Source organism: Heloderma suspectum, chromosome 4 (assembly GCF_057233095.1).
Source record: "Heloderma suspectum isolate Gila_16-S chromosome 4, 16-S_ref, whole genome shotgun sequence".
Classification (NCBI taxonomy): domain Eukaryota; kingdom Metazoa; phylum Chordata; class Lepidosauria; order Squamata; family Helodermatidae; genus Heloderma; species Heloderma suspectum.
In genome coordinates, this window is record NC_139461.1 from 96418195 (window position 1) to 96442760 (window position 24566).

The 24566-nt window shown below is 41.2% G+C and overlaps 1 protein-coding gene across 8 annotated transcripts in view; it reads left to right on the forward strand.

Moving 5' to 3' along the window:
• ZNF407 (zinc finger protein 407) overlaps positions 1–24566 on the forward strand; it is a 565758-nt gene that overhangs the window by 369116 nt on the left and 172076 nt on the right. Inside the window, exon 9 of one of the 8 annotated variants that reach the window (XM_084850003.1) lies at positions 1390–24115. The exons of the other annotated variants lie outside the window; for them this stretch is intronic. Within the exon in view, the coding sequence (XP_084706129.1) occupies positions 1390–1415 (26 nt within the window). The 3' untranslated portion in view covers positions 1416–24115. Of the gene's footprint in view, positions 1–1389; positions 24116–24566 lie in introns of those variants that run through there. 8 annotated transcript variants of the gene reach the window in all.

A 24566-nucleotide genomic window follows, 5' to 3' on the forward strand; every position in this document is an offset into this window, starting at 1 on the left:
ATCCTCATTGGGATAGTTTTGGGGTTTTCCCCTCTTGGGGTTACTTTTCCTAAACATTTTTTGTACTTCTGCAACCCTGGGGTTGCCTGCTGATACCTCCATCTTGTGCATGGATGGTGCTGTTTCGGCTACATAAGGATCCCCACTTACCTTTGAACTTCAGAAATACAGGGAATGATCGAACTGGTGGAAGTCTGTCAACAACTAAGCAATAAAGGAATATGTAATTCTCATCTCTGGCTTCTCTACCAATGATAATGTTGGAAGAGAGTGGAGTCCTATTACTCTCAGAATCTGAGAAATTGTGGATCTTTCAAAAGCATGCTTGTGTTGTAGCTTACCTTGGCACTGAGCATATAATTTAGACTTTTGCAAGTTCACAAAAGTGTACATGGACTGTTAATTACTGTATAACAAATCTGATCCTGTAAAAATCTCATCAAGCGAGCCTTTGGACATAAGGAGCGCACAATATATGTTATGTTCATTCTGTTTAAAGTCCCATTACAGCTTTGCATTTGCCGCTTTTCCTTCCTCTTCCTGCAGTTTATCATGGTCTTATGGATATCTGGCTGGGTTTTCTCGAGTTCTAGAAATAGAAATGCTTGCAGCCTTGAGATTTCTGGGCCAGAATGATAGTACTTTCCTGAGCTTTAGTTACTATTTTGTTTTCTTCAATGGAGCCCGGTCAGAGCCAGAAAACCATATAGCTGCATTTACCCTGGGATAGCCTCAAAGTGGTAACCTGAGCTGACCATCTTCATCCCATAACATTTGAGGGCAAATTCTGCTGAACTTATGCCAAGCTCCATTACAGTTTCATTTAAAATCATGAGCACTATTGGTGACTTGATTAAAAAAACAACCCCAAACACTACAGCTTCAATTCAGGAATTCTGGCATTCCTGCCAAGCCAGAAATTGCTAGTGAGAAGCCTTGCCAAATGTCACATCTGAAAAGGCCTTGATAAAGAGAAACGATTACTTAATTGTACCCTGGAAAAATAGAAAATACAACTTGAAAAATTTGTAATCGCAAACTAGAGAACATTGTAATATTCTAGAGAAAAATCTGATTGTTCCTGACACTGACCGACAGAATGAACATTTGTATTTGAATAATAATAGTAAAACAGTAGCTATTGAAAGAAATGACAAATGTAAACTTGTTCTATTCTTCAGTCAAATTTCAGAGAATATGATAATTAAGCTTTTAGTGTATTTGAGTTTAGCTTCTACTGACATAACATCATGCTTCTTAAAGCAGTTACTTATTTCCCTATAGATCATTCTGTGTCTAATGTTGACTTTTCAAATGAAATTTAAATCTAACTTATTGGTGATGTCTTAACATCTACAATTTTGTTCTTTGTTATATATTATTCCTTAGAGCCGGAATTGCACAGGATTAAATAAGGAGAACACTCCTATGGTTAGTCACTTTTAATCCTTTTACATATAGCAAGTCTGTAATCCTGTTCAGTTAAAATAGGAGCCATGTACATAGTGCCTCTGATTCAGGTTCTGTGCGGGCAATATTGTGCAGCTATTTGGGCAGACTATCCCATTAATTTCAGTGATGAGGGATGCACCGTTATATGTTTTCTAGGTATGGAGCGATCCTTACTGTCCATCCACTGGAAATGTATGGAGAAAACATAGCAAATAAGGGAGATCTTATGCCTGCAAGGAGTCACTGGGTTACAAATTTTACAGAGAGGTAGCCATGTTAGTCTGTTGCAGCAAAAACAACAAAGTGTCTTGTAGCATCTTGAAGACTAACACATTTATTATGACATAAGATTTTGTGGTCTAGACTTCACCTCATCACTTTAGTATCCTGCCAAGCATTGCCCAGTATCGCAAAGGCTTGCAGCCATTTCATGTTATAAAGTGCAGAAAACATAACTCTATATTCTATGTGTGAATTGTGCAGCACGGATCTCTCTGAGAACCATATAGTAGACAGAAGCAGATAAAATACATCTTTCCTTGCTTCTGTTGTAATGGAAGTGAATGAGATCTTTGTGGGCCAGTTTGGATGTTCTGTTCCCAGGTTGCTCAACTATAGTTTAGCAGCTGGGAAAGAACAATAGGATGCATGTGCCTCCTTACTTATCTTCTTGCTTCCTCCGTTTCTCACTGCTTACATCCTGATTTAATTAAACTGCAGTGAGCCATTAACTCTAAAATGAGGAACTGTGATTTCATGTAAATTTACTAACCAGGATCTTTAACCAAGTTCAAACTGCAGTTTAAGATCCTGGTTAGTAAACTGAGATTAACCACAGTTCCCTGTTATGGATGTAATGGCTAAGTGTGGATTCAACAGATTTAATCTCTTGCTGAGGAAGTAAGGAGGGAACACATGGCCCCATCAGTTGTTCCTAGCTGCTAAGCTATATTTTAACAAGCCAGCTATTGAGCATCTAAAGCAGGCTGTTGTCCCACTTCATACACAGAGGAGTAGAATCAACAAATGAAGACTCTCTTGCACTTCTTATTTTTCTGCTTCTCGGTAGCATAATAACTGTCTCACAGAGTTTGCATGTTATATAATTCATATATATGCATATATATATACATATACATACACATATACACACACACACACACACATACATTCATATAGTGTTCTTATGTAGAATAGGCTACATGTACTCTAAATCTATCAATGATTTGGTTCTAAAGCCTGTAAACCACATTGCTCTTGAGCAGGCCCTGCCCCTGGTCTTATTTTTCTTTTAATTTATTGAGTTAACAGATTTATGACCTGCTTTTCCTTATAAAATAATCCCAAAATAGGGTACAATACTAATAAAACACAATAAAATCATACCATCAAACCAACAGGAGCTAATAAAACAGTGGAGAGTACATACACAACTAAATAGTGATTTACAAAGTACAAAAACACAGATTCAATTATAAGCCTAGGTGAATAAATAGGTCTTCATTTGGTACCAAAACTTTATAAAACTTTAGCCCTAGGCAGACGTTCACCTGCTTGCATGTAGGGCAGAAGTGGGAAGGGAAGTGGAAGGGACCATACACATAAGCCCTGCTCCCAACATCCCCACGCACCTGGCTGCCAATTATATCTTTGTATATTCAGCATCCCCTTCATGGATCACTGCCTTGTTGTGGCGAAGGGGCTTGCATAACTCAGTGAAGCCATAAGCTATGCCGTGCAGGGCCACCCAAGATGGACAGGTCATGGCGGAGAGTTCTCACAAAATGTGGTCCACGGGAGAAGGAAATGGCAACCCACTCCAGTATTCCTGCCAAGAAAACCCCATGGAACGTATCAAATGGCTAAAAGATATGATGCCGGAAGATGAGCCCCTCAGGTCGGAAGGTGTCCAATATACTACTGGGGAAGAGCAGAGAGAATTTCCAAGTAGCGCCAGAAAGAGTGAAGCAGCTGGGCCAAAGCCTAAAGGACACTCAGCTGTGGATGTGTCTGGTGGTGAAAAGAAAGTCCGATGCTGTAAAGAACAATATTGTTCAGGAACCTGGAATGTCAGATCAATGAATCAAGGTAAGCTGGAGGTGGTCAAACATGAGATGGCAAGATTGAACATCGACATCTTGGGAATCAGCGAACTAAAATGGACAGGCATGGGCGAATTTAATTCAGCTGACCATTATATCTACTACTGTGGGCAAGAATCCCTTAGAAGAAATGGAGTAGCACTCATAGTCAACAAAAGGGTGAGAAAAGCAGTACTGGGGTACAGTCTCAAAAACGACAGAATGATCTCAGTACGAATCCAGGGCAAACCATTCAACATCACAGTAATTCAAGTCTATGCCCCAACCGCTGAGGCCGAAGAAGCTGAGGTTGATCGGTTCTGTGAAGACCTACAACACCTTCTAGAAATAACACCAAAAAAGATGTCCTCTTCATCATAGGGGATTGGAATGCTAAAGTAGGAAGTCAAGAAATCACCGGGATAACAGGCAACCATGGCCTTGGTGTACAAAATGAAGGAGGACAAAGGCTAATACAGTTTTGCCAAGAGAACACGCTGATCATAGCAAACACTCTTTTCCAACAGCACAAGAGGCGACTCTACACATGGACGTCACCAGATGGTCAATATCGAAATCAGATTGATTATGTCCTTTGCAGCCAAAGATGGAGAAGCTCCATACAGTCAGTAAAAACAAGACCTGGAGCTGACTGTGGCTCAGATCATGAGCTGCTTCTTGCAAAATTTCAGCTTAAATTGAAGAACATAGGGAAAACCACTAAACCATTCAGGTATGACCTCAATCCTATCCCTTATGAATATACAGTGGAGGTGAGGAATAGATTTCAGGGATTAGACCTGATACACAGAGTGCCTGAGGAACTCTGGATGGAGGTCCGTAACATTGTTCAGGAGGCAGCAACTCAATCCATCCCAAAGCAAAAGAAATGCAAGAAAGCAAAGTGGCTGTCTGATGAGGCTTTACAAGTAGCTAAGGGAAGAAGGGAAGCGAAAAGCAAGGGAGAAAGGGGAAGATATATCCAACTGAATGTAGAGTTCCAGAGAATAGCAAGGGGAGACAAGAAGGCCTTCTTGGATGAACAATGCAAAGAAATCAAGGAAAACAATAGAACTAGAGAACTTTTCAAGAAAATCGGATATCTCAAGGGAACGTTTTGTGTAAAGACGGGCATGATAAAAGACAAAGAAGGCAGGGCCCTAACAGAAGCAGATGAGATGAAGAAGAGGTGGAAAGAATACACAGAAGAACTATACAGGAAAGATCTGAATGTCCCTGATAGCCATGATAGTGCGGTCACTGAACTTGAGCCGGACATCCTCGAGAGTGAAGTCAAGTGGGCTTTAGGAAGCATTAGTAACAACAAAGCTAGCGGAGATGACAGTATTCCAGCTGAGCTATTTGAAATCCTAAAAGATGATGCTGTTAAAGTGCTGCACTCAATATGCCAACAAATTTGGAACACTCAGCAGTGGCCACAAGACTGGAAAAGGTCAGTTTACATTCCAATTCCAAAGAAGGGCAATGCCAAAGAGTGTTCAAACTACCGTACAATTGCGCTCATTTCACATGGCAGCAAGCTTATGCTCAAAATCCTACAAGCTAGGGTTCAGCAGCATGTGAACTGAGAACTACCGGAAGTACAAGCGGGGTTTCGAAGAGGCAGAGGAACTAGAGATCAAATCGCCAACTTTCGCTGGATCATGGAGAAAGCAAGAAAATTCCAGAAAAACGTCTATTTCTGCTTCATTGACTATGCTAAAGCCTTTGATTGTGTGGATCACAACAAACTGTGGCATATTCTTAAAGAGATGGGAGTACCAGACCACCTTACCTGTCTCCTGAGAAACCTGTACGAGGGCCAAGAAGCAACAGTAACAACCGGACATGGAACACCGATTGGTTCAAAATTGGGGAAGGAATATGACAAGGCTGTATATTGTCGCCCTGCTTATTTAATTTATATGCAGAGTACATCATGAGAAACGCCTGGACTGCAAGGAGGTCAAATCAGTCCATCCTAAAGGAAATCAACCCTGACTGCTTATTGGAAGGACAGATACTGAAGCTGAAGCTCAAATATTTTGGCCACCTAATGTGAAGAGAAGACTCCCTGGAAAAGACCCTGATGCTGGGAAAGATTGAAGGCAAAAGGAGAAGGGGACGGCGGAAAATGAGATGGCTAGATAGCATCACCGATGCAATGAATATGAATTTGAGCACACTCCGGGAGAGAGCGGAGGACAGGAAGGCCTGGCGTGCTATGGTCCATGGGGTCCCGAAGATTCGGACATGACTTAACAACTGAACAACAACATATTGAGCATGACACTCTGAAAAGGGCTCTGTAAGCACATTCAGTTGAACGCTCTTACAGAAGCAAATCCTGTGATTGCACATCCTGGTAAGGCAGGGTCTTGCAATCACAGGAACTATGTAAGTGGGTTCAGTTGAACATGCTTACAGACCTTTTCAGACCTTTGCACATGTAACTGGCAATTGAGTGTGCACAGCTGTAGGGGGCAGGGCTTCCATGCACACCCATGTTCCTTTCCCCATTTTTGCCCTACACACAAGCAGGTAAATTCTGCGCCAACTGATCTGAAGGGGGATGAAACTCTGTAGTCAGGGTGCCTGAATCAAGAACGCCGTCTCTCACGTTGCCGCGTATCGAATCCCTGGCACCATCAATAGGTTACCCCTGCTAGGTATTAATATGCAGGCAAGTACATATGTGAGAAGGTGCTCCATCAGGCAACCAGGTCATAAGCCATGTAAGTCCTTATATGTCAGCATCAACACCTTGAAATCGGCTAGCATGTTGGCAGCCATTGTGCCTCCTTCCGAACTGGTGTCATATGTTTCCGTAGGCTGTCCCATTTTACAGCCTAGCACGCAGCATTTGCACTAGCTGCAGTTTCTGGGCCAAACTCAAAGGCAGCCCCGCACATTCAAATAATCCAGTCTCAAGGTCACCAGTGGATGGATCTCTGTGGCCAGATTATCTTGAGTACACTATCTTGAGTACACACTGCCTGGTCCCTAGACATCCACATGTTAGTGTAGTTATCTGCAAAGAGAAAGCCTATGCATGATGAGTTGTTCATGTGTAGATTTTTGTGTGTGCAGAGAATCATGCTAATACATCAAATTGGGGCTAAATAGCATGCCTGATGTCAGGGGTGGGGCTAGTACTCCCCAGTACTCACATGATGCCCCCTTATCTGAATAAAGATGCATTTTTGTGATTTGTTTCCGAAGTTAGAGAAAGCTATTTGGAGAGGTTTATTCTCTTTGTGGTGGAACATGTGTCTGTTTTTTTCTCCCCATTCTCCCCTACACCCTTGACTGCCTTTTAAAACATGTTATCTTATATTGTGCTTGTGGCAGTAAAGCTTTGCCACAAAGACAAATGTGTCAGGGAGGAGAACAGGGAGCAAGATAGGGAGGAGAGAACTTGTAAGTTAGAGAAGTCCCTATTGATGCATTGATGGCAGAAGCTCTGATGATGGCTTTCCATATCCCACCTTCCCCTTCCCAAAAAATGTGAGCTGGCACTCCTCCCCAGTGATATCTGCTCAAGTTGTTTCTTTCCCTTGGGGAGGAATATGCAAATGAAGCTTCCATGTAATCAAGCATTGTAATGAAGCACTCGGCTCACATGATAGCCGCTGCCAACATATAAATCTGGGCAGAGATAGGCAAGAAAACAGCATGAATCAGGGATAAGGTGGTGGTGGGAAATCTCCCATTGTTTGTTGAGAGGCTGGTAGTATTAAATGCATTGGAATTTACCAGTTGACTGTAGGTCTGTACTCCTCTTACTATGTTTTTAGTTCTGGTAATTTGTCACTAAGTGTCACTATAGTGCTAAGAGTAGTGTCTGCTGAAAAAGCATTTAGCCCATGGATGAAACAAGGAGAGGACCTTGAAAACAGCCCATCCTTCATTCATTCTCTAAGGAAGGGAGGGAGGGAGAAACCATTGTCGTTCCATTGAAGAAAACTATGCCAGCTGTATACAAACAAGCAACCATAGAAGAAAACCAGAACATATCTACCACATGAGAGATATCGATGTAAAGAGGTTCAGAGTGTGGTAGCAGAATGTTTAGGTCATGTGGTTTTAATCACAATTGATCAAAGAGCAGCATAAAATAAAGAGAAAGGAATCAAACCCACATGGATCTTTTGTTTAAACTTGCCATAAGTGATTTACAAATGGTGGCTCTGAACTCTTTGGCAGAACCTAGTCAGATGGGTTGCCATTCTGTGAAGAGTGCGGTAGGAACTTTGGCTGTTCTAAGTACATTTCCATGAATGTAAAGTCAATTGAAATCACCGATGCTTAACTTCTAAACAGCTGTGTATAAAGATGGATTAAAATGAAAAGTAGTAATTTTAAAAGTGGTGGCCTCTATAAATCTAATCATATAGAAAATATTTCTGTGTTGGAAAAAAGTATCCCTTGAAGAAGCTCCTAGAAGTGTTTGCACATGAGTGGCACATGAAGAAGGAAGAAAGTTTGAGAATTTATGGATATGAATTTACACTGGAAGTAAAGACGATATATCTTTGTGTTTTGTAACTCATGTAAGAATTTACTTACAAAGCAACATTTAATGTAGTTTTTGTTTCAAAAGATTGTAAAGCTGGACAGGTTTCTTCTAAACTAAAGAGAAGAAACTAAGATTCTTCTAGATCGTGCAGTTTCGCCCTTTGCAAAAGGAATCTAAGGTGGATTTTTTGATACAACACTACTACTATTTTGTTATACTTTTTACACCAGGAACTGAAAGACCACTAGTAATTTTTGAATTAAAAGGCTTGTTAATCTACATTGATTTTTAAGTTTGTTATAGATTCTTAGTTGAAAAATACAGTACACAACCTACTGCTCTATCATCTGACAGCAATTGATAAAGCATCTGTGCAGAAAGTGTCAGAAAAAGGTTAATATTTATTGATTTTTATGGTGCTACAACCAGTGTAGTTTTGCCATCAAAGATGTATGGCCACCAGCAATAGAATCTGTAAAATTGCACATTTCACGTTAGTTTTTACTATAACTTATCCTTGTGTTTTGGCCTTAAAAATGACAGATCTTTAATGTAGAACAGAATGCTCTGAATGTGCAACTGTGTACCTAAACCAGAATTTAGTATTCTGAAACGAGATGTTTTAAAGCTGGGGGTGGGGGGGAGGACCACAACCTTGCATTGCAAACGACAATCACATTGAGCCTTTTCATCCACCTAACCATATGCAATTGGTGCCAAGCAAGGGATAGCTTAAATTATTACCAATAAAGAGCTTGCCTCTTCAAACAAATAAGGTATAAAATTAGAAGGTGCATGGACAGGTGATTCATAGCAGCCTTCAGAAAATCTGGCTACTTTGACATGCAATGTCATGCTCTATCGTAGCTTAAGAGTATGGATGTGTGTGTGTGTGTAGAGTATCTCCATCATCTGTTTTAGCTTAATATGTTATATTTGGATAAGAAACATATTAAGTTGTTTTCATTGTAATCGTTAAAAAACAACAACAACCCTGAAATCTTTTGACATTTTTTTTTCTAATATTCATCTGCACTGCTGTATTTCCTCCTCCCCCTGCTTACACCTTTTTAGACAGCTAACTCTCTATAGCCCAAAATGTAAAAATGATTCAGGAAGTAGGACTTATGGAATTTCAGGGGATTTGGGATTGATAAACAGCTTAAAATAGATAAAATGTAGTGGTATTTAGGTGATCTGTTGTAGGCCGAGGGGTTCCAGTATATAGGCATACACAGAGCTTTACACATCTCCAAACTCTTCTCAATGCACTTCAATGGAAGTGGCAGCCATGCATTGACAGAGTTGATCCCTCCATTAAAGTGAATGGAGAAGATCATGTGCGGGAACTATTTGTGTATATTGGGGCACTTGTGGGGCGCTTTAGCAGACCAGTTATATTTATAAACCATAATTCCACTACCTTTATCAGGATGAATAGACATCATGCATTTGAACCAATTGATCTCAACTCTGTAAGGATGGCTGGATTGGGCCATACATGTCAGAAACAATCATGAAATGTATATCCTCTGTGATATAGGATTATTATTTTTCCAACTTTTTTGTATGTTCTGGTTATTCTTTTCGTTATGTTTTTTAAAAGGTTCACTCACCAAGTCAGAACAGGTTTGAGTCTGAACAGCTTCTAATGATTATAGTGATGGGAAAAAACACTTTCTGTGTAGGCTGACCTGTAGAATAAATGGTACTGTATACTGTAAACATGCTTTAGATCTCCTTTTGTCTGTATCACATCTTTTTCTATTGAGCTTTACACCACCAGTTTGTCTGCTCCTCCCCCGCCCCCCTAGACAGCTTATCCATTTTATTGTGCTCATTGAGAGGAAAGAAAAATAGTTTGTCTCTCTGAAAGGCAAAGAACATTGACTGGAAAACTACTTTTAGAGCTAAAATACCATTATAATATATAGCAACTAAAGTTCTCCAATTGAATGTTGCAAAAGGCACTGGCAATATGAAATATTCACTGGGAAGAAAAGATTTTTTTTTCTTCCCCTAAACCTTCTGCCCTAGAGCCTGGTGTGAAATGTGAATGTAAAGCATTGCACAAAATAATGTATTTAATTTCAATAAGTCAAATAAGAGCCCGTGCTCATATAACTCCACCTTTTGATTGTAATGACTCTCTCATTAATCTAACATACTCCAGTTTTATTGTGCTCCATTAACCCCCTCCCTTCCCCTCTATCTTCACTGATCACTTTAAATCTTAACTTGGAAAATTGCGCATTTTCAGCCACAGCAGCACACCTGGGCTATTTTGATGTGTTTTTATTCCTTCTTTAATTCTGTTGTTTCTAATATTCAAACCACCGATTGCCAAAACATTGATATGCTTTATGGTGTCCATAACGAATTTCAGTCTTGTAGTAATGGATGGCAGCTTAGTGACAGAAGGCTTTTCAAACACGTTATTTAATTTTAAAAAATTAACTAGAGCTGGCTGTAAACCATTAATTATGGTTGCTAACCCCCACCCCTCCAAATTGGCTATTACTTTAGGTAATGGCTGATATGTTACACTTTCAACCAATTTCAGGAAATAATGTTGTGGGAAGGGATTTTTAATTCATTATGTAATTCAACTTTAGTACCAGCCATACACAACAAAACCCACATACTTGTTTGAGATTGTACTGCTATTAAAATGCTACATTGTTTAAATTGGAAACATACATCAAATAATAAAACTAATTGATTTCTAACTTGTCACTTGTATTATAAAACTTGTGGTCTGATTCTAAGAGTTGTTGTGCTACCAAATAAAGGCCCATAATGGGAAATCCCAGTAATAGTACGCACTGCACTGCAAAGCTAAATGGTGTGCTGGCTTTGCAGGGATCTTATCCCGTGTAAGCGCACATATTGGGGTTGAGTATTCCTAGTCTTTCTGTGAGAACATATTAACATACTGGCAGTAAAGAATAGTCAATGAGAAAATTCTGTCCTTGCACATAAGGAAATGTTTGCCAGTGTGGTCTAATAGCTAACATGTTAAACATAGACATAGGAAGCCCAAGCCTCAGACTCTCAGCCAACCATGCCTAGTTTATAAAGTTATAATGATGATAAGGTGGGAAGAACCTACGCACATCACCCAGAGCCCTTTGGATGTAAATACAATATTTATATTATATTGCAGGTGAATGCTACAATATAGTGCTTGGCCTTATAACCCACTGAGAAAACTCTTGATCCTGGGCAATATTCAATATTGCCATTGCGCTCTACTCATTCCATTATGCCAGCGGGAACCACCACTAGAACAACGAGGAGATGGCTCTGCTGAAAGCAACCCCATAAACGAGTTGTTTCCATATCATGACAGGTCAGCGGAGCCCCCTTCTGCTAGCCCTGCTGACCTGCCCTGTTCCAGAAGCTATTATTTTCATTCATTTCTGGTTGCTTTAAGAACCTCTATCTCCTCCATGAGTCCCACTGGTGCGTGGGCAGCATTGGATACTGCCCCCTGTCTAATAGTACTATGAACAGATATAGATATAGATGTTCTCAACTGCTTTTGTTTATTAGCGCTCTGTCTCTGTCAGCAGAAGTGTGTATGTATGAGGGATAAAAGTAGTGTCTGTTTACCCATATTTGAAGAAGGTATGCTGTTAAATAATGTTTTGTCTTGCACATTTGCATAGTTCTTATGGCCTTATCCTAAAAATAAAAGTGAAAGATGTGATTGCTGTTAATACATGCTGGGTAGGATTCAGTCCTGCTGTTCCATGAACAGAAGGACTCCTTCCATTCAGCAGAGGTGAGTTGGATGCAGTGGAGGCTTCTTCTCCACTAACTGGATGTTCTCTGCAGCCCCAGAATTCTTCCCTAGAAGGTTGGGAACTCTCCAAAACAGCAGGAGAGGTGGTGCTGGAGGCTGCAGTGGGAAGGGGGAATTGGCCCAAATACACACACACACACACACACACACACACACACACTTGTCACTCATGGGAGCATTCGGTTTATGGAGTCTTGCTCTGTGCGACTCTGTATCCAGCCCAGTGCCAGCTCTAGGTTTTCGACTGCCCTTCTGCAAGAGAGCCTTAATGGGGCCTCTCACTCAGTGAATCTACCTTCTCACCACCTAGCTGCTATTGCTCCTCCTCTTTCTCATCCTTGCTATCGCTTGCTTGCTTGAGAGGCAGAGAGACAATGAGCAAGTAGGCAGTAGCATCTACTGCTCCTCCTTCTCACCTCTACCATTCTCTGGGCCAGAGTGAGAGGCATGTGAACACACAGGTTGCAGTGGTGAAGAGGAGGAGCACTCCAGAAGGCTCTTGTCAGTGGGCCCTGCTGGAGTGTGGGCCCTCAGCAAGTGCCCAACCATGCCTACCCTTGTTGCTGGCCCTGCTTCAGTTCACTGGGCCAGTTTGCACTTCACAATAAGCCATGCTGGAAACAAGCCACGGTGGGTTGGTTAATCGCTCGATAAGCCACGTTACTGCCAACAGTCAATCAGGCACTCACCAGCTTGCCGTGGTTTGTTTACCCCTTTGTCCTCCTGCCTGCTCCCAGCACACATCCCAGGGTCCCTTGCGGCACAACTCATCTATATGTCTGCTGTGATGAGATTCTGCCCACACACACACACACACTTCTTGCCTTGTGAAGCACCTCGTTGACATATATACACCAGAGTTGGGGGGGGGGCTTACTTTTTAGGAAGAGGTGGCTGAGGGTTTTATTTATTTTATTTCTTAAATACTAAAAACAACAACAAAAGTCTTCTTGGCCACTCCTTGCAGCCTGTTACTCCCCCTAGCATAGCTATGCCTGAATTCATGATTGACTTTCCTCTGAGTAAGTGCGCGCACCCCCAATTCAGGACCATGGCAATGCAGGAGGTTGGGGTTTAAGCCCCCCCCCCTTTTCATGCTGAATGAGGAAATGGAATTGAGACTATTTGTTTCTTTTTTTATCCCCCTAGTGGGAGGGAATTTCAGCATGAAAACAGGAGGGGGAAAGCTCCCCCCTGCCCAGTCGCCATGATTCCAAATTGGGATCGCACATATATTTACCTAGAGGTAAGTCAATCGTGCAAACATGAATACATGTGCTAACCTGGCTCACAAGGGGTTACATGAAGCACCGAGCTAGAGGAGGAGGGAGCTGGAGGCGGAGGGGTGGAGAGGATTACAGAGCGACTGGTTTTTTCCCTGCTCTTGCCAGGCGGTTCTGTAGCCCTTTCCGACCAGACATGAACAAACTACTCTGCTGGGTTCAGAAGTCATGAAAACCAACCCTGAAAACAAGCCACCCTGACAAACCAACGACAAGCCATGGGTTCTCAGAGTGGCTTGTGCATGATTAAGAAATCACAGCTAAGGAAACTGTGCCGGGTTCAAACATCATGACAAGCCACCTTGAAACAAACAAGCTTGACACCCACTGTGGATTGTCGTATCGTGCAAACCAGGTCACCGTGTTGAAAAGTGTTTGAATAGTTTTACAACTAATGAGAAAATGTTATCCATCTGACACTAAGTTGCCATCAAGGTTATTGCTTTAATATATACCAAAAAAATGCATGGGTGATCTTCCACAATGGTAAACCAGGCCATTTCTGTATGTTACTATATTGTTTTAACAAATGAAGGATTACAGTAAAGCATCAATGGTTATATAATGATAGGTCCTTTTTGGTCCTGGAAAGTTGAACTAAAAGCTGGACTCAGCTTTTATTGAGAAATGGTGGGTCAGTTTTGGTCCTGCAAAACTCCTGTGGGATCTCCTGACTTGACAGTTTAAAACATAGGTACACTAATGTTGTAGAGATCGGCCTAGTTCAAAAGCATGCCAACACTGTCTTGCCTAATTTACATTTTCATTCATATTCAGCCCTTCCCACTTTAAGAAATACTTTTGTTCTGGAAACAGTGCATTCATTATCTTTATGAAGAGCAATGTTGAACAGCTAACTTTTGTAAAGTGGAAAACATTTTATAACCCACACACCTTGAGATACCTGTCACATATTCGTTGATTGTGAGTTCCTCGTTGAAGTGATTTTGTCTTTATCTTGCCCCCATCCTGGTGTTTGGGGAAAGGTCAGGAGCTAGTTGTCTATATCATCCATCAAAACAGTAATTAAAATCAAACCACCATAATTACATACTCTGTAGCCAAAAATATTAAACATGAATTTTCAGACATAAAGAATTAACTCAAATAAAATAGAAAAGAATTCTGTATGATTAATCTTTCTACCACAATCCTAAACACACCCTTTTGACAAAGAAGCAGTCTCAGATTTTAATTGTTGCTGACAGATTGTGACTAGATCCTTCCACAGAATGGAAGGAAACAAATTGACTTTCCCACCTCACTCTCCAGACTTTTATGATTTCTAACTGTGAGGTTATTGTTTTAATTAGACACTTAGAGGCATTTCAGATGGTTTTGTCTGGTTCTTAGGCTCATGAATTCATAAAGAACTCATGGTGTTCCATACCCACATCAGTTCAAGTAAGGATCCAAGAATTTCAAACTGAAAATTGATTTGGAAAGCTCACAACAATATGTTGCTTGGTGAAATTCCTAATGTATCTGCTTTCAAACATGAATGGAAAGACATTTGTAAATTGGGTGCTAATTACACTGCAGGACATCCAGTTTCAACTTTATTTATTTTCTTTTTAGTCTGCCCAATAACAAAAGGACAAATCACATCATAAAATAAGAACGGTACACAATTAATAGTAATAATAATGATGATGATAATCATCATCATCACAGCAGCAGCACAAAATATAAATATAATAAAATATGTAAAAGCAGCCATTTTACTATACTGTAAGAAATCTAAATTATAAGATCTAGAAACTAAAGTGCCTGGGAGAAAAGATAACAGCATGGGTGCCAGGCAGGCCTCCTTAGGGAAGGGCATTCCATAAGTGGGGTGCCACAACTGAGACAGCCCTCTCTCTCCTAGCCACTAGGGATGTTCGTTGTTTGACAATCCGACACTTTTTGGGCCCAATGGATCCCTGCTGTCCACCTGGCTTGGCTTGAATTCGTGAGCCGAGCCACAAGTTTTTTCCCAAATTCAGGAACTTGGCAGGGGGTGGGGTATTCATAAAAAGAATTTTTCATAAATTGCAGCTGCAATTTGCGTAATTTACACAAACTGTGGCCATATTTTGCTTAATTTGTGCAAGTTGCCACCATAATTTGCATAATTTGCCCCCAAAGATGACTTCAGGCAGGACATATGGGAAGAGATATTTCTTTAGGTACTCTGGCCCCAGTGCAGCTGACAAAACACTGCCAATACATGATCATATTGGCTAGTCCCAGTTAGCAGTCCAACAGCTCTATTTTGGATTAACTGAAGTTTCTGGACTATTTTCCAGGGCACTGTATGTACAATGCACTGCAACAATCCATCCAGGAAATTACCATAGCATAGATAACTGTTGTCAAGCTATCTCGGTCCAGATAGGGTTGCACCTGATATCTTAGTCTCAGCTGATAAAAGGTGCTCCTGGCCACCAAGGCCACAAATGACAATGATTGATGCAGGAGCATCCCCAAACTATGCACCTGCTCCTTCAGGAGGACTGCAACCCCCTCCAGAACAGGTTGAACATCACTCCACTGGGCAGACAAACTAACCACTAATATCTTGTCTGAACTGAGCTTCAGTTTATTGGCCCTCATCCGGTCAATTACCCTGTTCAGGCATGGATTCAGGACATACACTGCCTCACCTGGGTTAGATGAAAACGAGAGGTAAAGTTGAGTATCTACTATTGATGCCACCTCAACTTACATCTCTTGTGTCAGGATGAATAGCCCTCCCTCTACACAATCAGCATAACAGAGACTTGAACTTCAAACTAGTCACAGCTTTTATTTGGTTAATGGCGAGCTTTTCCACAATACAACTTCAGTGGAACTCAAAGACTGCCCTATGGCCTAAATAGCTAATCCTGAGCTCTCTATTAGGGAAGACTTTTGCAAGGTAGAGGAGTTGCCACCCAACTGAAGATAGGAAACTATGGAGAAACCCAAGAGGCAGCTTGAGCTCCTCCCTTAGGGAAGCTCCTTATTGTGTATGCTCCAGTGAGAGGCTATTCTTGCAGAGTGTCTCAAGCCACTCCCTAGCTCCACCCGCTTCGACTGACGCTGTGCCGTTCCATCCACCAAGTCACGCCCCTCTTCCTCCTCCTCGGAAAGGACTAGGTTTCCCATGGGGGGAGGGGAAAGCAGTGTCTCGGCCTGGGCTACCTGGTTGCCAAGTCCTTGGGAAGATTCTCCTCCAACTCCTGGAGACTCTCAGGGAGTTTCCTCCCCCGCTCTCTGGTCTAACTGTTCTAGTTCTGGCTCTGAATCAGAATCAGAATCATCAGAAACCACAGAGGCCCTGGACCCAATCCTGACATCTGGATAACATCCCCCAGCAGTTTTATGTAGATGTTAAATAGCCTGGGGGAATAAAACTGAGCCCTGCAGAACCCTGAGATAAATAACGTAGTGGAGCCAGGGCTCGCAGGATTGAAACGCCAGGACTTTTTGATTAGCAGGGACAATAACATCATCTGTACTACTTCGAAACCAACTACTTCATATCGAGGTTTACAACTGGTCTTAGACGAGGTTGCACTCCCCCTGAAAGACCAAGTGTGTAGTCTGGGAGTCCTCCTGGACTCTGAACTAACTGGGGAAGCCCAGGTGGCTGTGATGTCCGGGAGTGCATTTTACCAATTTAGGCTGGTATGCCAGCTGTGGCCCTATCTGGAGAGGACAGTTCTTGCCTCAGTTATCCACGCACTAGTCACGTCCAGGCTGGCCTACTGTAATGCACTGTATGTGGGGCTGCCTTTGAAGATGGTTCAGAAACTTCATCTGGTGAGAATGTGGCCAAGTATTGGTGGGCACGAAGCAATTTGATCACATAATGCCTATACTACACCAGCTGCGCTGGTTACCAGTGTGTTTCTGAGCCCAATTTAAAGTGCTGGTTTTGATCTTTAAAGCTTTAAACAGTTTGGGACCAAGTTACTCAAAGGACCACCTTCACCCATATCAGCCTGCCTGCAAAAGAGGCTCTTCTCATTCGCTCACACGTGAGAGCAGTTAGGTGGGTGACCACATGTGAGAGGGGCCTCACACCTTTGGAACAAGTTGCCATTGGAGATCTGCCATGCTTCATCATTGCAGGCTTTTAAGAAGGCCTTAAAAACATATTATTTTACTGTGGCCTTCCCTTGATATGACTGCTGTTGTTGCATCAGAATTGGGCCTTCCTCCTCTTGAAATAAAGTCTTCTGTGACCTTTGGTTCTTAACAAGCAAACTAGGAGACATGCCCTCAGCTGAGCTGCTACATGTAATGTATCCATCATGGGGAAGTGAGCCTGCTTCATTCGTATAGGCCCATTATCATGGTGTTTGTTGGGAAAACACTGACTTTCTTAAGGGACTTTCTTGATTTTGCTGTTGAACATGCCACAGGAGCAAGCGTGCTTGTTCCTGGCCACCTGCCCATTCCTGCTGCAGTAAACAACCCAGGGAAACTCTGTCTCTGGTTGTTTAATATGATGTCTGAACCCTGAACTTTGGGTTGTTGGGGGGTTAAACACCCAGAGTTCCAGGTTCAGACATCACTAAGCATTCAGGGGGTAGTCGTCCCTGGTTTACATAGCTCTGCCTGGCATCACTGGGAGCAGGTGGGCAGCCGTGAACCAGCTTGCTTACTTGCTCCCACTGCATTTTCAGTAACCCATAGTTTGTTAACCATAGGTTGTTACAATGTGCAAACTGGGCCTGTGTATGTGGAGTCTTTCTGTTATTACCAGTTAGAGTAATAGTGTCATTGCCTAGATCCAGTGATCTTTTTCAAACACAGAAGCTCTGTTACTCTTCTGCCCAGAAGAATGGCTTCTCCATTTATTTTACTTGAGGGAGTTAATCTATATGCTCATCACTTTATGAGAATGGATTAGCTCCTTCCCTTGAAATGAAGGAAAGATCTATGAGTGCTCATCTCACTCAGCAAGATGTTGCATATGTGGGGCTCTGGGTCATATTTAAGAAACAGTAAACTCTTTTTTTCAAGTTGTTGTACAAATTTTTCTAAAGTTTAATTCACTCAAAATTATTTATTCTTGTTATTGTCTTCCCACTCATGCAATAGAGAAGATATTCTAAGTTTAATTACATACTTTCAGATACTCTATTTTGTCATTATGTGGAATATAGTTGCTTGCTGTTGTAATCCATTAAGATGTGTGTCATAACCTATCAGTTGAGAAACAGATTTCCATCCTGACATTTGGGTGGGGAGCAACTTAAAATCTGTACATGCAGATGTAGGGAGTTAAATATCGAGGTTGTTAAACTAATCCTGATAATAATGTTAATGTTTGCCAGTATCTTGAAAAACAAGTATATGTCAAAAACAATTCAACCACAATTCAACAACAATGTATTTGTGTGGGGGGAGGAGAGGAAGGAGATTAGAAAGTGGGAAGACACAGTAAAAAGGCTAAATTTCCAGTCCTCTTAATTTCCATTACAACTTCTAGAAAGTGACATTTTAAAATTATTGTCTTGATGGGTTTTCATGTAACATTCCACCATAACAGTGCATGAATATTTCATAATATCTCATGTAGGTAGATTCATATAATCGGTTTCATTCTCTGGGTTGAAAATTGAAGCATAAACCCATATTTAATCGATAAGTTATATTAAGCACCCAAAATTTGATATCTTTTTAATGTTCTTTTTATAACAACACTGGGTTGGAACCAGACTTATAAACCCATTTACTTATAAACCCATTCCTATCAATGGGACATGACTTGCTTAAGTCCCGTTGAGTTCAGTGGGTCTCTAAAATAATTAATATGAGGGAGACGGGGCGAGAGAAGAATAAAAAACTAAAGTAAGCTTCTCTGGTTCTCAATCTGATGTCCCAAGGAAGCCATTTCACATAATGTACTAAGCCTAGAATTTCAAAAACAAACCTTGCAACTTCCTTTATCATTCCATTGTCCAAGACCAAATAGAAGTTTAATATGTTGTTTAAGAACTTGGGTTCAAGCAAATAAGCATTACTCCTAACCGTTGCCAAAATAATTGTTTTGTGCATAGATGGGTTATGAAAAGCATGCCTTTTTTAGTTAGTTAGTTAGTTAGTTAGTTAATTTTAACTCACCCTTCCACTATGGTGGTTCCCTTCCTTTTTATCCTCATAACAATCCTGTGAGGTAGATTAGGCTGAATGATAGTGACTGGCCCATGGTCACTCAGTGACCTTTGTAGGTGAGAAAGGATATTCACTCTTTGTCTTATTCTGATCCTCAAAGCCCTACACCAAACTGTCTGTAATCTATGTCTATATAGACAAACAGAACCAGGGGATACTTTTCCAACAGTAGGTTGCATTTTGAAGTATGTAATTTCTATTCCCTATTCTATAAGAAGTATAAGGGAAACAGCAGAGTAAAATTTTACAAGAGTAATATTTCTATAATATTTTTCTTTGGGGCTACTCTAAGTTATGTTTTACACATAATACATTCAGTTCATCACCTTCTCAGCATGCCAAATTAAGCATAACAGAGGCTTGTAAGTTTTACCAAAAGAATCTTTTAAAAGATCTGCCAGCACAAATTGCTCACTATTAATTTAGCTAAGCACTTTAGAACTATTATCAAAAATATATAGCTCCTTTGCATTTCACATCTTTATATTTATGTAATGCATAACTGTGACTATATATTTTGTATTGATAATTAACAGCAAAATTATTATGCCCATACATTTTAAACACACCTTCTTCAGATAAAACTATAAACCGAAAATCACTGGAAATAGTGACATTAAATCTGATTTACCCTTAAGGTTTTCATTTTAAATCAATATTATAGGTGAGCAAGTATAATAACAGCTAGGCAACTTTTCACCAAATTAATATTTTGCAAAGAGTCATATTTGAAGTGGGGGCAGGGAGCCTTTAAAAGGAAGACCAAATTTTTATTCTATTACCAGCATCTTTCTAATCTGCTATAGAAAATGTGCAAGATAATTCCAACACTGAAAACTAGTACTAGTGATATCTTCCACAAGAAAGCCCTGCTATCAAAAAGTTAATCTGCTAGCCAGGCAACCAACGTGGAAAATTATCTACCTTAGTATTATTCTATCTTAATGTGCTGTATTCTGTTACAAAACTGGTCCAACTTAGATTTTATCCCAGCTATGCAAAGAAAATGCAGCAGAATGGGGTACAGAAGCCAAGGAAAATACTTGGTGAGCTAGATCCAGTGCGTGGGCTCCGTGTTGCTTCTTCATGCCATAAAGCAGGGGTGGGCTTTTCATCTCCCGGACCACTTTCCACCTCCCAGAACACACACACCCCGACGTACTTCTGCTGCTGTGCCACCAAATTTGGCTGGGGTGGCTGAGACCGCACAAGAGGGTGGGGCATATGCAGCCCATGTTGCTCACCCCTGCCCCAAAGTGACAACACTGTTAAATGGGAAGCAGCGATTATGTGTATAAAAATCTGGTGTGTCTTTTCAATCCTAATGACAGACAGTGCAGAAATAGCGCATGGAGATCTATTTAATGGGAGGATAGTTGCATTGGTATCACGACATTAGAAAATGCCATTTTGTGTTGCATCTGCCTCAAGACCTGACTTTGAAAGTGTGTGCATGTAACCTGTACAACTGTTTTTACATGAAGGTTTGTTTTTGTTTGTTTAATCCAAGCAAAGCTATTTATGGACTGTAAGGTAGTTCTAAGATACACAAAGAGAGCAGGGTATCTGGCCTTCATAATGTCGCATGTGCTATCAATTTTCCTTCCTTTTTAGCAAACACCTTTTTAAAATGGTGTGAAGGAAAAGAAAGCTGTACCTTTTAAATAAACTTAACTGCAGTCAAAAAATACTGTCAGGGATTGTGGTGATTTAATTGCTTCTATTAAAAAAGAAAGATGGGATCATTTAATAATTAATTGGCAATCAACTTGTCACAATCAACAATTCTGTTTCTCCCCTGCTAATATTTTCTGTATACCCTCTGCTAAGTGACAAGCAAAATATGTGTTTGGGGATAGTTTTTGCTGGACTGACATTGTCACTGAAACGCCAAAGTTTTGAGCTGCAAAAAAGTTGGTTCAATAAAATATACAGACTTATAGAACCAGTTGTGGTAACAATTCACCAAGCTGCTGTGATGTTTCATCTAGCATTCTTAGGTACATTTCAAAAGTAACCATTTGAAGTGTAGGAATGAGACAGTGATGAGTCAATAAAACTATTTACAACATTTTCTTAACCTAAGCATTCCAGTAAGTCCGTCTGGAAAGTTCTTTACAGGTTACAGTCAAAACTAATATATTCTTACTTTATGCTCAGGAGCATTCTAGGCTATGTATACTATTTCCCCTGGAGTGAGTCCAGAATCTTCTCTAAATTACCATTTTAAAAGTGGTAATTTAGAGAAGGTTGTTTTGTGTGTATGGACACACACACACACACACACTCCATGTAGGTTTCTGATCCATTGAATTGAATCACCCCTGTTGAAAATTTGCTCTACTATACTTAAGACAGAGCAGCCAGAGAGAACAAGGACTATGACTCCAGCACCACCTGAGAGCCCTCCAACCTTGGTCCTTTTCTCCTGGACCCAGACGTCTCCTGGCCCCAGGATGGTCAGTATCATAAAGTACGAGCCAGTGAGGATTCTCTGGAGCAGCACTTTGTTGTACAAGATGGCATCACCATAGAAAAAAACTAATTAACTGGCCTCTCTAGAATGCTGCCACAGCACTGGAGATTCTTCTTCAACCAGCCAAGGTAGAGGTGGATCAAGGAGGCAGCACCTGTGCCTGATGATGATCAAGTGCAATAATGTTTCACAGTTCCACGGAGAACAGAAGGGCTGGGAAATGGGCATGTGACAAACAATCTGAAGCGCCTCTTGCCTCTCACCACAGGTAGCAATGAGACGTTCAGCAATGTCCCCGAAAATAAGAATGCATCCACATCACATTCTGGCATTTTTATGCCACTGCAGAACATTGCTACTGACCTCGTAATGCAGGTGTGGGTGATGTGAGGCCCAGGGGCCCCAATCCAGCCCTCTGGGGTTCCCCAGGTGGCCACACCCCATCCCCAATCCCCTGACCCCACCCCCTTTCCCCCAAGCACCCATCATTTGGTGGTTTCCCAGCTTTTGTGCAGTTTTCTAAAAGGCTGAAATGCCTCTCCTGAGGCTTAGTTACTGGCAGTGAGAGTTTTAAGCTACAATATGCTGGCGTTTGTTGTTTTGGTTTTTTGTATTTTTGGCCTTACCCTCATAGCCTTTGGCCCTACCCACCACTAGATTGCTGTCCCTGAAATTGGATTCGGTCCTCAGGCTGAAAGAGGTTCCCCGCCCCTGTCCTAATGGATATGAGCAGTGGTGGCTGGTGACTTTCTGAACTAGTGGAGTTGCAGCTTTTAAGCTCCCCATACTAGGACGCATACAGCATTTTAAAAAGAAAGAGTAACCATATATGGCATGCCATAGTCTCCCCACTGGAAAACACCAACTGCTCTCTTCACACCACTGACAGAGGAAATGAGCTCCATGTGAGAGGGATGCACATAATTCCCATAAGAAATAGAGGCACAGCAACTCTCATTTAGAAACTGAGCCATACCAAATGCGTGCATTTTGGCAATCTGTCAATTGCCAACACCCCCCCCCCAACAATAGCTACATCAAAGTATTTAGAATAGCATAGAACTCTTGCTTCTGCCTGCATGCATTATCCCCCCGCCCCCAACACAAACACCCAAGATCCATCCAAATCTTCTCAAAGGTCAAACTACTTCTTTCCCTAAAATGGAAAGAACCAGGTAAATTGGTGGAAAATATGATTAAAGATAAAATTATCAAACATAAAGACAGACAAGCGTAAGTCCTGTCTCACTAACCATTTATAGTTTTTTGAGTGTCAACAAACGTGTGGATGGGGGTGATCCAGTAGACATTGTTTACTTGGACTTTCAAAAGCCTTTTGACAAAATCCCTCGCCAAAGACTCCTGAACAAACTTAGCAGTCTTGGGATAAGAAGAGATGTCCTCTTATGGCATAATAAGTGGTTAAAGAACAGGAAACAGTAGAAATAAATGGTCAGTTCCACACTTGGGATCCTGTGTATAGTTCTGGTCACCGCATTAATAAAAAGGATATTGTAGAGCTGGAAAAGGTGCAGAAAAGGGCAAGCAAAATGACCAAGGGGCTGGAACAACTCCACTATGAGGAAAGGTTACAACATTTGGGGCTTTTTAGCTTAGGAAAAAGGTAAGAGGGAACATGATAGAGGTGGGGAGAAAGTGGGCAGCAAGACATTTTTCTTCCTCTCTCATAATGCTATAATACCCAGGGTCATCCAATGAAGCTGAAGGGAGGCAGGGGGAATTCAGGACAGATTAAAGGAAGTACTTCATACAGTGCATAGTCAAGCTATGGAATTCAGTACCACAAGATGTAGTGATGGCCACCAACTTGGATGGCTTTAAAAAGGGATTAAACACATTCATGGGGGATAAGGCTATCAGTGGCCACTAGTCCTGATGGCTATATGCTACCTCCAGTACCAGAGGCAGGATGCTTCTGAATACCAGTTGCTGGGGAACACAAGCAGGAGGGTGCTATTGCACTTCTATCCTCCTTTTGGGCTTCCAGTAGGCATCTGGTTGGCCACTGTGGGAAGAGAATGCTGGACTAGATAGGCCTTTCATCTGATCTAGTATACCTCTTCTTATTTTTTTACCAGCATACTGCTTAACATTTAACTCCAAAACTACAGATGACCTCTCCAAGCAGTTTCATGTAGATGTTGAATAGTGGTGTGGATTTTTTGTTTGTTTGTTTTACTGTGTTTTTATTGCTCTTTAAGAATGTATTGGTTTTTATTATGTGTTTTATTATTCTATGCTGCCTTGGGAAGGTTTTTGCCCAGAAAGTCAGCCAAGAAATAGTATAAATAAATAAATAAATAAATAAATAAATAAATAAATTTGAATAGCATGGCGGAAAAGAATAAAGCCCTGTGGAAACCCATAAGACAGTGGCCAAGGGACCACCACAGCATGGTACCTCCTAACTTATGTCAGTCAGATGCCTCAGAAAGACGTCATGTTTGATGGTATCAAAAGCCTCTAAGAAGTCCAACAGAACCAACAGGAATGGTCTCTTTCTGTCTAACTCCCAACAAAGGTCATCCACCAAGGCAATTTCAGTTCCAAGACAAGACCTGAATCCAGACTGGAAAGGATGTAAACTAGATTTGGTAGAAAGGCAGGACAGAAATAGTTTAACAATAATATCTAGATCTCCTAAAAAATCTGACTCAAGTAGGAAATCATATATGCACACTATAGCACCCCTCCCCCCGCCTGAAACAAACCAGCAACTGGTTTCTATTATTAACAAGTCTAGCTGTAGCTAATATTACAGTGTTTCATTTCT